This window comes from Ananas comosus, linkage group 1 (assembly GCF_001540865.1).
Source record: "Ananas comosus cultivar F153 linkage group 1, ASM154086v1, whole genome shotgun sequence".
In the NCBI taxonomy this organism is placed as follows: Eukaryota; Viridiplantae; Streptophyta; class Magnoliopsida; order Poales; family Bromeliaceae; genus Ananas; species Ananas comosus.
This window is the reverse complement of record NC_033621.1, coordinates 24346578-24361462: the sequence shown is the minus strand read 5'-3', so window position 1 is coordinate 24361462 and position 14885 is coordinate 24346578. Positions and strand designations below refer to the sequence as shown.

The window sequence follows — 14885 nt, the reverse complement described above, 5'->3', positions numbered from 1 at the left end:
AATATTTATATTCCAACTTTACCCTTCTTAATTATTTAATGGTCAATTACTAATTCTATTTCATAAATACCCTCTATTATATTTCAAAATTAATTAAATTCTATCTAGACTAAAAATTTAGTAAAATTCAATTGATTTTAGTTTAAAAAAATTATTCATTTCAATTAAATAAATATTTCTATTTGGAATAAATTGTAGTTAAATTAATTTTATTTTGCTTCATTGTCGTAATGAGAAGATAATTCATTTTAGTTATATCTACCTTTTGACTACACGGATTATAAAGTAATAGAATTTTTTTATTTGACAACTTAATGTAGAGAAAATTCGTCGCTATGAATACATTATAACTAAGAGAAATACATTAGTGTAAAATCCGGCCTCAAATAAAAAAATTAGTTGTATTATAAAAGGGCAAACTAAATTCTTGTAATCAACAAACTTTGCATGAACTAATAATAGTTTTAAATAATAAATTGAAAAGATAAAAATTTTAGGTAATGAAAAAATTTCACAAAATAAGATAATTATTCCATTAAATTTAATACCTTCCACTAATTTTCAATTGAAACTAGCATAAATTCATTTAATAGTTAATTATTAATAGCTAATTAACCTATTAATTGAATTTTTTTTATTTAACTGATTACAATATTTGAAATCTGAATGGACAAAAAAAATTTTAAAAAAATGGACCACGTATATTTATATGCCCCTCACCAGTTTAGGGGCAAAATGGATAATATTATTCTTAACCTTCATCATATCATGGTATGACTATGATTAAGATGAGTTAAGGATATTTTTAAAACAAAATAAATATTTGTAGGGGCAATTTTGATATTACAAATCATGTAGGCGTATTTACGATAATTTTAAAATTTTTCAGGGTGAAATGAAATTGCCCCAATAATAAAAAGAGGGGAAAAAAATTAAAAAGAAAAGTTCACATGACAAGTCGTTGTCTCATTTAAGGATGATGTCAGTTTGAAAAGTACAATCATTTAATTTTTAGTGATTCAATTATTCATCGAAGAATCAGTTCGTACGAGGATTATATGCGTACAAAAATATCGCCGAGGAATTCAATGCTGCGGAAAACTCTTCTATTTTAGTTCTTAAATAAAAAATTTGGAAGGTGGGATTACCTAATCTCACTTAAAATGGGTTATTCCGGAATAGTCAATACCTCAGGAATAGGGTGGGATTAAGTTAATCCCGTGGGATGGGGACCCTATTTAATTTTTTAATATAAATATAAATTTTAATTTTAAAAATGTCTATATTTAAATTTTAATATTTTTTAAAATTTAAAATTTAAAATTATTATTTTTAATTATTTAAATTTTAAATTTGATATTTTATATTTGTAACTTTAAATTTTTTAATTTAAGATTTTAAAATATAGATTTTAATTTTGAATTTTGAATTTTAAATTTTTATTTTTAATAAATAGAAAATTTTAAATTTGACATTTTATATTTGTACCTTTAAATTTTAAATTTGAGATTTAAAAAAATATTTTTAAATTTTAAATTTTAAATTATTATTTTTAATTATTTAAATTTTAAATTTAAATTCAAATATAAAAATTAGGGCAAAATCATTATTTTCTATTTATAATAACCCACTATCCTCCTTATCCCAGCTACTCCAACCAAACACTATTTTACTTATACTGGACTAAACCTATCCCTGTAATAATTCTCAACCAAACACAAAATTATTCTAACCCCACATTAACACTGAACTTAATCCTATCCCTGTAATAATTAGTTCTTACTTAACCCCGAACCAAACAAAACCTAAGTTTTAACAATAATAAAATAATAAAAGTTTATTAAAACATTTTATGAGTCTGTAACAATTTTATGAGTCACTCTTAAAATTTAAAATAGTTACATATATAAAGTATATTATGACTAAACCTCTTAGTCCGTTTATAATATTTTGGATAATGGTTAAGCCAAAATTTAGAGGTTAAACGTGTTATGACTAGAATAGATCTAGAATGCGTGACTTTTTATAAAAGCGGAACGCCGTCAATCACTAGTCAAAAATATGAATATGAGGTAAGTCTCGACTAAGTTTTGATCATATAGCAGGTAGAGCACTGATGAGTCTTAGTTGAGTTCGGATTATATAACAAATAAAGCACGATTGATTGTTCGGCTGATGACTATTGTGGATGTAACGCGACTCCCTAGAAGATCTTAGATTGGCTAAGTTTAGAATAGTCCCCAGAAATGTTAGTTCCAACATCCAACAACTCATTATAATGTAGTTAATCTTGACGAAGTAAGTAAAGCCAAAAAAAAAAAAAAAAAAAAAAAAAAAAAAAACTTAAATTTTTTATTTTTTTTTTGAGTGCGCGCGTTTTCGCCTGTCGGCCCGTGGGCTGGATCTGGCCTAAATGATTCTAATCAGCTTGACACAAATACGTTAGGCCCCTGAGCTTATCAGGCCCAAAAAGGCCCATATTGTAGAATTTGGACCAGCCCTGGCCCATTAACATTGGTAGGGATAAGGAGATATAAAGAGAGAAGAAAAATTAACCTTGCCTAAGGGAGAAGAGAGAAGGGAAATGCTATTTTTGCATTCAAAAGTTGGGCGTAAATCAAACACTTTACCCAACTCATCCCTGCGAATTTTTATTTTTATTTTTTATTTTTTCGCATCATAATAAACTATGTCCTATTTACATGAAAAAATAATTTCTCCCTTCCCAGTAAACCTAAAAAAAACAACACAGCAAGAATAGTGAGTGGTTGAAGCTAGTGGGTCCTTTACGTTTCCAGATTCCAAACTCCTCTTTTGATTTCCACCCCACTCCCCCCCCCACAAACCCCAAATCCCCCTCTCTTTCACCTTCTCCCTCCCTCTCCGCCATTAGAGGAAGAAGAAGAAGAAGAAGAAGAAGAAGAGGAGGAGGAGGAGGAGGAATGTCGGATTGGGGGCCTGTGTTTGTGGCGGTGATCTTGTTCGTGCTCTTATCGCCGGGGCTTTTGTTCCAGATCCCGGGGAAGGGCCGCGTGGTGGAGTTTGGGACGCTGCAGACGAGCGGGCTCTCCATAATCATACACTCCATCATCTTCTTCGCCCTCGTCGCCATCTTCCTCCTCGCCGTTGGCGTCCACATGTACATCGGATCTTAATAACAATGTTTTCTTTTTCTTCTTTTGAAAGGGAAAGAAAAAAAAAAAAAATTTGGATTTTGCGTGTGATTTCAATGTGGGATTTTTAGAGTTGGGAGCAAAGTTGTCGCCTTTTTTGTTTCGTTTCTCCCCTCTTGATGGGCATGTGTTGAATTCTCTGTAATTTGCTCTGTAACTTGCTCTTAAAATTGCAATGTTGGGAGTGGTTCCCATGATGTGGGCTTTTATTAATGTTGAGATTGTTAATTAAGAATTGTCCTTCTCATTGGTTTCTCTTGATGGATGCAGCTGTTTGTGTTCTGTGTGATTGTTTTCTCCCAGGCTAGTATGTTTCTCTTGGTGGGTGAAATATTCTCTCTGTTCCTTTATCAGATAAATAAATTGTTGGAGCTGTTTGTATTCTGTATGGTTTTTTTAAAAGTAATGAAAGAGTTTTGTATGATTTGTGAGGCATGGGTTTGATTGCTCAATTATTGTTCTTTTGTTTCTGTTAAATAAAGAATTCAAAGGGTTGATGAGTTGCTTAGATTTTGGCCTTATCACATTGTTCCTTAACCAAATTTGAAAGCCTGGTACACTTGTAATCATATCAATTCAGTTTTCTTCTGGCCATCTTGTAAGGGGAATTACATAAAATACAGAGAGAAATACTCTTCTCTTAAGCCTATCAGATTAGATTAACAATTTTTACTTGAGGTATCATATAGTTTTAAGGATGATGATACAGAATACCAATTTCTCCCTAGAAAAACCTTCAAACATATATAATGATGATGTTATTAGCATAGCTGATTTTGACAGTAACAGAGATTAAATCTGGTCAGTATTTATTAAATAAATAAGATACGTTCCTTTCGAAGATAATTGTGTTAAAATCACTAATTGTAATGCAGATACTGTTTTGCTTTCCAAAAGTTACCAGGTGAGGTGACATTGTTCATAATCTTCTTATCAGCAAATAACTGTACTTTGGTAACACAGCAATCTTGTTACACGTTGATCAGCAATAAGTATTCATAACTGCTTACAAGAGTCCACAATTGTGAATCCAAATGGATGTTATTTGAGGGGGGCAAAAAGAAAGAAAACAAGAGTACAGAAAAGTGAAGAAGTTCCAGTAAATTTCCCTGACAATTAACAAATCAAGTTTTCTTCCTCACATTTTTAAATCATTCAAGCAGCATGAATATGAATACCTATTGCAACAACTAAAATGGTGAGTATACAGAAGAACAATATGCTATGAACTAGAATTGAGATCCCACTAGTTGCCATGTTCCCAAACTCCACCACCCTCGTCCTCGCGGGAAGCTGAAACAGAAGCCCCGGCGATAGAAGGATGAAGAGGATCACTGCAACGATTATCGGACCCCAATCAGTATCTCTAGGCATTTTTTCTTTCGAGTGTTAGAGCTTCTCTCTCGGCTTCAACCTCTCAGCGATTCAATGGGCGAAAGCAAGTATAAGAGAATAGGTTTTCCCTTGTTAAGATGGAGATTATGGGATTTATAGATGAGATTGTTGGTAGTTTGGGGAGGGAAAGGAATGCATGCCATGCTTCAAGGCTAAGAAAGAGGAGAGAAGGGACAAGGGAGGGAGATAGTAATGCGAATAGTAGTGTAGCTTTTGAGGTAATGGCAACACTTTGCTTTTTTACATTGCTTTTTACATTTTGTTGGGCTAGCTTTTAGAGGAATTTGGTGCTTTTCACATTGTGAGAAGGCACGCAAGAGATCTTAAAAAGGTGAGGAAGAAGCTTTAGCTAGATGTTTGTAGAGCTTAGATTAATCTTTAAGAACTGATTAAGTGCACAGTTGGGTGGACATGGAATCCTTTCTCTAAACTATTCCACACATACCTTCACGAACACACATCACTCACAATTGAATTGTGTTAAAGAATTAAGGGCACATTTGGTTCAAAAAAGGAATTGAAATCAGAACAGAAATGCAAATAGATCGGAAAAAAGAAAAACGGGACGATGAAAATGCCTAATTTGGTATGGCAGAGAAAGGAGCTTTGATAGCCTTCATGTGTTACTACGCATTAATGACACACAAGAGTCTATTTGATATAGCTCTGCACTGGGATTCCTCACCACCGCTCGTGCTCGTAGATTCGCATGACGGACCCGGACCATACTTACAAAGGTGTGGCAGAATGGGTATGTAATACAATATTTAAATGATAATGTTATCACTAGAGATAATACGATAATACGATGTTACTATTATTGAGGGATTCACTGAATCTAATCACTGCTCAATATTCATTGACAGTTTCGACCAAATAAAATGAATCTAGTATGTCCAGAACAAAAGTAGTACACGAACCACAAACCCAACATGTAAAGATGGGCTTGGGTCATGAAAAATACAACACCGGTCTCATCCGGCCTGAGAAATTGAACCACACTTCTTTCTTTTTGAGCATTTTAGAACAGGTGATTGAATTTTAAAACTTCTGATTCTACTGTTTATTTGTAATCTTTTTCATGGAATATCCTGTCAAATAACAAAATATTCCATTAGATTATGGAATGTCTTGTAAAAACCATTATGTATATTGTAACATTATAAATTAGAATTAAAATTTCTAAAGTTCAGGTATTTGCAATTTTGATGATATTATAAATTTAGATGATTAAATCAGAGCTTTTAAAGTACAGTGAAAAAAGCTTTTCTATCGGTTTTAATCCCATCAGAATTCCTTCCATTTTAAACTCAAACTACAACATTAAACATTAATCATATATTGAACCTTAACATGTAGCACCTTCTTATTGCCAAATAAAAAATAAGAATACTTCAGTTACACTAGGTTAAGAAATCAGATAAGTTTAGTTACATTTCTGGAATAACATCCAAGATAGAAACGCAGGTAAGGAAATAAGAAACAATATAAGCACAAGAACATCATATATTTACGTTAATATCAAATTGCTCCTTTTAGCAAGTTGCATCTCTTCACATAAAGTGTAGATCAGAAGAGGAGGCACGTGAAAACAGTATATGACCGATATTAAGTACAACATATTAATCCAAATAAAAGAAAAAAGTAGCTGGGGGTTTAAAGAAGTTGTAAACCTGTTTTAATTAAAGCGAACTCCGGGCAAGTTAATAAGTCCAGCCGCCGCGATTTGAACCTACTTTGTCGGCAAATACCATATCACATCTAAATAGTTGGAAGTTTGGAAAAGAGAGGACCTGCATGAAAAATTTCGAGATAGTCAGGAAAAAATTTAAAGCGCGGGCAAAAGAGAAATACGATCAATAACGGTTTTCTTATTGCTTACATGAGCTGATATTTTGATAATTTGCAACATTAGCATACAACTCATGGTTTCTAAAACAAAATCTTTGAAAAGCGTAATTCATTTAAAAACCAGAAAATTTGGAAACAAGAGATTGGTAATCAAAATTGCAGATAGCATGCTATGACAAAATCCGAACCGGTAGCATGCTATGATAGTAGAATCCAGTCAAAATTGCAGATAGCATGCTATGACAAAACCAATTTATCTAAAGAATGATAGTAGAATCCAGTCACTTCAAAGACTCCTGGACAGTTCAGTTTCATTTAAACCAAGCACATTTTGAAAATGAAAGTCTCGAAAAGCTATGTATTCCCTATCAATTTGGATGGAACAAAATCTCCTTCCTGCTCTTTCATAACATTCTCCGTTCTTCTTCTTTCGGAACCTTCTTTATTGAAATTCCACACTAAAAAGAACTACCTTTTAATTTCTCTGCCTCACAAGATGGATGCAAAAATCAAGTATTGGAATAACTGTCTATACATTTCTGACAATCCCCTATTACCAGTTTCATCAAACCGAAGAATAATCAAAAACCACTTACTAATGGTGATTTTCATAAAATACAGACATCCAGTTTTATACGCCTCCGACACTAATAAAGCACGCAGATTTCTTCAAACTGGCATCTTTCAAACTCCCAACCACATTAATGAACTTACAAGATAAAACGTCTAACAATAAATCTATTTACGGTCTTCGTGATCACTTTCTTCTCCAGTATAAAAATGTCAAAGAATAGCAAAAAGTCCAAAGTTTGAGTAGGTGCAAACAGATGAAAACGTCATTAATGGCCCGATAATTCACAGGGTGGGGACAAGCAATTGAGTTTCAACCAGAAAAGGACCTTTTGTATGCATTTGCACGGATACCCAAGAGTTACTGAATTTCACACACGTGTCCAAAGTTTGAGATTAAGATGGCCCAATTAAGACGTTCCAACTCTCTTGTGCTTAAATAAAGTTATAATAAGCGAAATATTTTCTTTTCATGAAAAAGTTAGATATTTGGTACGAACGGGGACAGTAAAAGCTAAACATCTTAGTTCACGAAATAAGTGCATGCAACAGCTAGGGAATTTATTTCAATGATATCATTTTATTGCTTTAAAGCAAATTAATGAGTTTTCCATCATCTGAACTTCTTTTGCACAAAAAATTTCCGATTTTTCCCACAAAACTTTCAATTTTACCCACAATTCCGCAAATCGCACGACATATACGACTGGAGAAATCATATGGCCATGTTATCGTCAGACATATACTCAAATAAATGTAAAAAAGGGGGGGAAAGCTCAACAAAATGGAAAAAAAAAAAAGAATTTTGATGAGAAATTCAATGATAATTTATCGACAAAATTAAATCCCGTAATCGAACAAGAGAAAATAAGAAAATAATAAACAGAATCAGATCACAAAAGGAACAGAATCAAATCCAGTGCTATCGAACAACCACGATTAATCGAAAAATTGGATGATCTGATAGAAAAAGGAAGGGACAAAGCGCTCACCTGAGATCTCCTTCGGGGAGGAGGGGGAATCAGGGCAAAGGATCGCCCTCCCCAATCCGGAGAGGCTCGAGACGACGCCGACGAAGTAGAATACCATGACGAGCCCGATCACCCACGGCATGAGGATGAACCCGATCACGAACGTCACCGACCCGCACAGCATCAGCGCCAGCGAGGCCCCGAGCAGCAGCGACGCGAACCCCGCGGGCGTCACCCTCGCCGGCGCCACCGCACGCCGCCCCGTCCTCGTCGCCGGAGGATGGGAGGGGGGGCGGAGGATGGTGAGGAGGAGGGCGCATAGCTCGTAGATGAGCCGCGATTGCTGGTCCTCGCCTCGCATCGTCTCCACGATCGCGCAAACCCTAGCCCCACTAACCCTAAGAGAGAGAAAGAGAGGCGATTCGTAGAGAGAGAGAGAGAGAGAGGGGAAGCGGTGGGCGAGAAGAGAAGGAGCGAGGAGGGTGAGGGGTATTTTGGGAAAACGAAAATTGGGGAGCTAACGAGGAGAATGGATAGGGTCGGAAAATGGAAGGAGAATCTATTCCGTGAACCACGCGCACCACGTCATCCTAATAATAAATTGACTGAAATTAAGAGATTCTCAGATGTTTTTCTAGGTTTACTTGATGACGTGGCAGACCCGGTTCATGAAATATTTTCTTGTTAGCAATTGGAGAGTGAGAGGGGGGAAGTGGATAGAGATTCTGATTTGCAGCTTTAAAAGCTTTTATTGACCTTATTTTTTATAAAAATTGGTAAAAAATGGATAGAGATCCCAATTGGCGGTTTACATACTTTTTACTTTTATAACCGCCTATAAATTGTTGAGCAGGTTTCCGCACACTGTTTTTAACTTTTATTTTGAAAAGTAAAAAACTGAGATAGAAATAGACGAGTAGCGTGGAAGCAACTAGAACAGAAATATACTAATTTAATTAATTAATTAATATCCTACATGAATAATACGAATATTAAAACGACGTAGATGATATACAGGATGGTCTCAGGAATCAGTTCCCTCTTCTTTTTTTTCTTTTTTTTTTTTTGTCTTCTCTCTCTCTCTCTCTCTCTCTCTCTCTCACGTCATGCTGAAGAAGCATGATTGAGCTGAGCCGTAATTCTTGTTATTTGCCCCCCATTTTGGGGGACAAAAATTTTGCGGGCACCGTCTCCAAACTAATAGTTTGGGTACAGTGCGGATGAGAACCATATGGCCCATTCAACAACCATCCATGAAAAAAAAAAAAAAAAGTTGCCCTGTATTTTAAGAGATAGATAGAGAGAGAGAGCAGTAAAGGAAGAGGAAGGGCTGGTGCCAGATGGGCCATGCAGCATCCATCTGCATCGTCCCCAAACTATTAGTTTCGGGATAATGCCCACAAAATTTTTGACCCATTTTGGGATGCACGAGGAAGAACATAACCTCGTAACTTTAATGCGACAATTCAGATAACGACCACAAGCCCAAAAGCAATGATTTCCGGCATAGTCTAATTTTAATAAGCTTTTTGTTGTCGCAGGAATGCGGATGTAAAAAGGTCGGGGCAGGGCCTGGTTGAGGATAGTCGAGACCCAGCCTGACAATTCAACGAGCACTTCGGATCCGGACCGTGTCGGAATTAGGCCGATTTGGGCCGGCCCGAGCACAATATCCCGAAAGGACCAGTTCAGTACTTACAAGCTGTTTAGTATCCCATGCACCTAAGCCCAGCCCATGAGGGTCCGGTCCAAGAAAGGGGCGCGGGGCGGGGGAACATTGCATGTGGCCCAATGGACTCGGTCCACAACGGCCGCGACCCTGCGGTTTTCCATCCACCTGGCAATCTCTATCCGTACCCGCTGATATTAAATAATATAAAATAAAAATATTATATTATATTAAATTAAATAATATAGAATATAAATTTTAAAAAAAGTGTAATTAGATGGATTATCCATTTATTACAATAAAAAAATATATATATAAAGACCATTTTGCAATACTAGAAAAGTAGAGGTACTGTGGTGTGTTAAATATAAAAATATTTAAACACTCTTTTCTATTAGCTTAAGCTTTTTAGAAGATAACGGTTATTTCACATGGTATTAGAATAGGAGGTTCTGAGATCGAGTCATGCCAGACTTCTAGTATTACTAATTAATTAGTCATGCCAAACTCCTATCATTATTAATTAATTTTCTCCTAATGCAATTGAACCCCTTAATATAATAATATATAGTAAGTATAGGGCGATACCACATCATTTAAACAATAACTAAAAAAAAAAAAAAGATCATGAGGCCACGGTTTAAGATGAGTAGATAGAATATATTTCAGTAAAGGAACATTTGAACTAGTTTTAACGAACAAAAAATGAATTATTTAGCCCAGAAGAGTCTTTAAGAAAATAATTTGATTGGTTGGATCATGAGAGAGGGCACGATGCAACTATCGCATATCAGACTTTTTCTTAAGCGTGGAGAATTTGGCTGGACCGGGTTTACCACGTAGTCTGTAAACCAGAGGGAGATTTGCTGTGTGGTTCACGTTTGGGTTGATATGGGACCCGCTGGAATTTGATATTTCTGCCACGTCAGCTTTCCTGATTCGTTATTATCTAATTTTCTAATTTATAATAATGCAAGTTGGTCCTTGGAGGAGGACTGATTGTGACATTTTCGGACTCTTTAGGGACTGAGGTGAGAAATATCACCTTCCAAACCCAAAAATTGAGTAACGTCTCGCACGTGCCACGCACGTAATTGTTTCTCGGCAGGTGGGCCCACGGCCTGACCCTCTTACCAAAAAAAAAAAAAAAGAAAAAAAAATCACGTCACATATTTTATTGCATGATAATATTTATTTAACATTAATAAAATAACAAACAGAACTAGCTAAAGTGTTTAAATTAAGACAAGTTGTGAACTGATACATGTAATTAACAAATGAAACCATCAAATATGATTAACTACATTCGTATTTTAATATTACTCATTTATAGTAAGCGATTTCAAATTATTAATTTAAAATCACTTCAAGAATAGATAAATAATATAAAAAATAATAAATATGATTCATTAAATAGTTTATATCAGTATATTGACACGTGCTGATGCACGACTAATATAATAATATAAGTACAAAAGTTATATATGAATATAAAAAAAATATTCTAACTACTATTATATTTATTTTAACAAATAAATAAATATACTATCGATCTTAATTAAATTACCTTACTACTACACAATTCTATTTTTCCAAAGCTAACTAAATCTGAATATAGAAAAATATTAAATTGAATGAAATAAATGATATGAATGGTAACCTTTGAAAAATAGACAAAACATTTAATAGTATTTCTAATAAAATTTTGTGACTTCCACATATCATTTCATTTATAGAAATAATTAACTTTACTTGAAAAGTGAATAAAAATTTGCAACCATAAAACAACAGATATAATTATTGCAACAAATCAGTTTCAATGCTCTGTTTATGATAGCAGATTAAAAATCTGATAATATAGGAATGCAAAGAGTTTGATATTATATTGAAAATGATGAATTTTTAAATATTGAATATTTACCTTATATAGTACAAATCTATTTTAACCGAATCTATTTGCTATATATGAGTTTGACATGTGTCAACATATAGAAAACACATGTCAGTTTACAAGATCTACTTTATAATATAGTAAATAAATAAGATGGTGCATGTACGATACATATATTAACAGCATAAAGCATTGATTTATATATATAAAGAGAGAGAAAGAGTAGCGCTATGTACTATTAAAGCAAAGAAGTTCTTATACTCTTAATTTTTTAACCATTTTATTAATTTAATGGATGGTTAGGGTGAAAAAAGAGAAAAAAAAATTAAAAAAATAAATGACGGACCTCTTAGGTGTAGTAAGTTTTGTTAAATATATAATCTAACAGATGAAAATAGTTAAAAATTAAATCTAACGTGGAAAACTTGGTAGGAGCATCAAGTGCTTGCTGCTATCTATAGTATTCGCAACGCGAACTGTGTATATATATAATATATAAATATATATATATATTATATATAATATAATATTAATTGAGCTTCTATGCTTTTAAAAGTACAAAGTTGTTATGCTAGTAATTTAGCTATTTGGATTAAGGAATGTGCGGTTAGGATGACGTGGGCTCCCTAGGGTTGAGTGATGTTGTTGAATAGTAAATTTACGGTTGAAAATGACAAATCAGACGTAAATCTAACGTGTAAAAAAATTTACAAGCACCAAAATACTTGGATTTTTACAACATCAATATGTGGACTATATATATATATATATATATTATATATATATATATATAATATAATATTATATATATATATATAATATATATATATATATATATATAAGAGAGATGAGAGAGAGAGAGAGAGAGTAGGGCTGCTGTGCTCTCAGGAGCACGGAGGCTCCGTGCTCCTGAGCCGTTTCGATGATGAATTTTCGAATCGACGATCGGTCTGTTAAACTTGATCTAGTGTATTTAAAGTTTCTAGAAAATAATTTTTGCTATTTTCGATATCATTTAACCTAGCAATCGGAAGGATTCAAAATCAATAATTTTTAACGGCCGATAAATAAAATTCTATAAAAAGTGTGATATAGGCACTAAATTTTTTATCAGAAATATAGATCTTGTTATAGATAGTATACAAGAATTTCTATCAAATTTATACTGATTTGAATACTTCTACACATTAAAACTTGAAAACGGCAGATATCAACCATTAAAAATTACAGATTTTGAATCCTTTTGATCACTAGGTAAATGATATCGAAAAATCGCAAAATTATATTCTAGAAACTCAATGCGCTAGATCAATCTAACAGAGCCGATCGTCGATTCGAAAATTCCATCATCGAAACGCTCAGGAGCACGGAAGGCCTCCGTGCTCCTGAGAGCACAGCAGCCATGCTCTATATATATATATATACTATATAATATATATATATAATTGAGCTAAAAATACTTTAGAAGTACCAACCCTTGGTGCTTCTAAGTTTCTAACCCTTGATCTACTCTTTAATTACTAATAGCTTTGGATCAAACACTATCTATCTACCACTTCTAATCCAATCGCTAAAAACTCAAAAGCACCACCTTAATGGTGCTTTGAGAATATTCTAACTTAACTATTATATATATATATATAAAAGCACGTATATTCAAATTTGGTCTGTCGACAGACCCATTTTTTGCGGAAAAATTAGCGCCCCGATTTCTTTTCCGTACGAAAGTTTTAAATTATAAGAATAAAAATAGATATAGAAAACAATGAATACGTAATTCTCTATAACAGATTACTGATGTGAAAATTCTAAAATATAAAATTTCTATTTAATTTCAAAAGTAGTTTTTCTATAACAGATTACGGGTGTGTAAAATCATATAAAAGATATTTTCCATTTTATTTTAAAATATCTTTTTTAGATATATCTATTTATTTTAAAAATATATTTCTTTTAAGATAACGTTTTATTTTTCGATTTAATTTCAAAATTTATTTCCTAACAGATTTTATTTTCTATTTAATTTCAAAAGTAATTTTTGCATTAAGATTATTGTTAATTATTTATCATTTAAAGCATATCTTTCTTATAGCGTGATTTATTATTTAAATTTTTTAGATACATATTTGCCAATCATATAAAATATGACCTAAAATAAAAATAATTTAAAAAAATTATAATTCTTTCTAATAATTATTATTACATTGCACGTACATTTAACTAGTATAATTATTATATAATAGTAGTTTTTGTGCTCTCTAGTAGGCACGAGCTTTTCGTGCTCCTGAGCTGTTTTCTGGATGCTGGAATTTCCAAATCGACGATCGCTCCGTTAGACTTGATCTAGCGTATTTTAAGTTTTTAGAAATAATTTTGTAAATTTTTTGCTATCATTTACCTAGCAATCGGAAAGAATTTAAAATAATATTATTTAACGGCTGAAAATAAAATTCTATAAAAAGTGGTGATATAGCATTAAAATTTTCTGATTCAGAAATATTGATCTGTTGTATGGATATTATAAGAATTTTGTATCAAAATTTATCTGTTTGAATACTTCTACAACCGTTAACTTCAAAACAGTGATATCAACCTTTAAAAATTATTGATTTGAATCATTTCGATTACTAGATAAATGATATCAAAAAATCGCAAAATTATTTTCTAAAAACTTCAAATACCCTAGATCAAGTCTAACGAGGCGATCATCAATTCGAAAATTCCATCATCAAAAACGACCAGGAGCACGAGGCCTCCGTGCTCCTGAGAGGCACAGCGGCCCTACTCTCTCTCTTCTCTCTCTCTCTCTATATATATATATATATATATATATACTTACTATTACATTAAAGGAGTTTGGGCAGTTGGGGGAACCGTCAGGTGATAGCATGTCTCCACCCTCCACTTCATTCTCTCTCTCTCTCTCTCTCTCTCACAACACACACACACATAGTAACACCTGTCCCCAACCCTCCACTTCATTCTCTCTCTCTCACACTCACACACACACCCGCTCGCACACACACATATATATATTAATTATATATATAATTAATTAATTTTATTAATAAATGTATAACAGCATTATTAGTAATTAAATTTTTGATATTAATTTTAATTTTGAACTTTCAAATTTCAAATTTAAATTTTAAATTTTAATTTTATATTTTAAATTCTAATTTTAATTTTAACTTATAATATTTATTTTCAATTATATTAATAATGCGCAATAATAAATTACGTAATAAAAATCTAAACTGATAGATTCAATTTAAATCACGTAAAATATCCGTTAATAAAAAAATAATATATTTAAATTCAGGAGTAAAATTTTAGAAATATATTGTTCTGTTTATTATAACTAA

General features: G+C 32.7%; 3 protein-coding genes across 3 annotated transcripts; 1 reads left to right on the top strand and 2 right to left on the bottom strand.

Annotated features, from left to right (window-relative positions):
• LOC109719128 lies at positions 2598-3435 on the top strand. Its single transcript, XM_020245663.1, has one exon. The coding sequence runs from the start codon at positions 2943-2945 to the stop codon at positions 3153-3155; it is 213 nt and encodes a 70-aa protein (XP_020101252.1). The 5' UTR covers positions 2598-2942; the 3' UTR covers positions 3156-3435.
• Positions 4096-5691, bottom strand: LOC109719119. The gene has a single exon (XM_020245655.1). The coding sequence runs from the start codon at positions 4545-4547 to the stop codon at positions 4329-4331; it is 219 nt and encodes a 72-aa protein (XP_020101244.1). The 5' UTR covers positions 4548-5691; the 3' UTR covers positions 4096-4328.
• Positions 6057-8461, bottom strand: LOC109719109. Its single transcript, XM_020245644.1, has 2 exons — positions 7982-8461; positions 6057-6361 (listed from the first exon to the last, which is right to left on the bottom strand). The coding sequence occupies exons 1-2, from the start codon at positions 8319-8321 to the stop codon at positions 6330-6332; spliced, it is 372 nt and encodes a 123-aa protein (XP_020101233.1). The 5' UTR covers positions 8322-8461; the 3' UTR covers positions 6057-6329.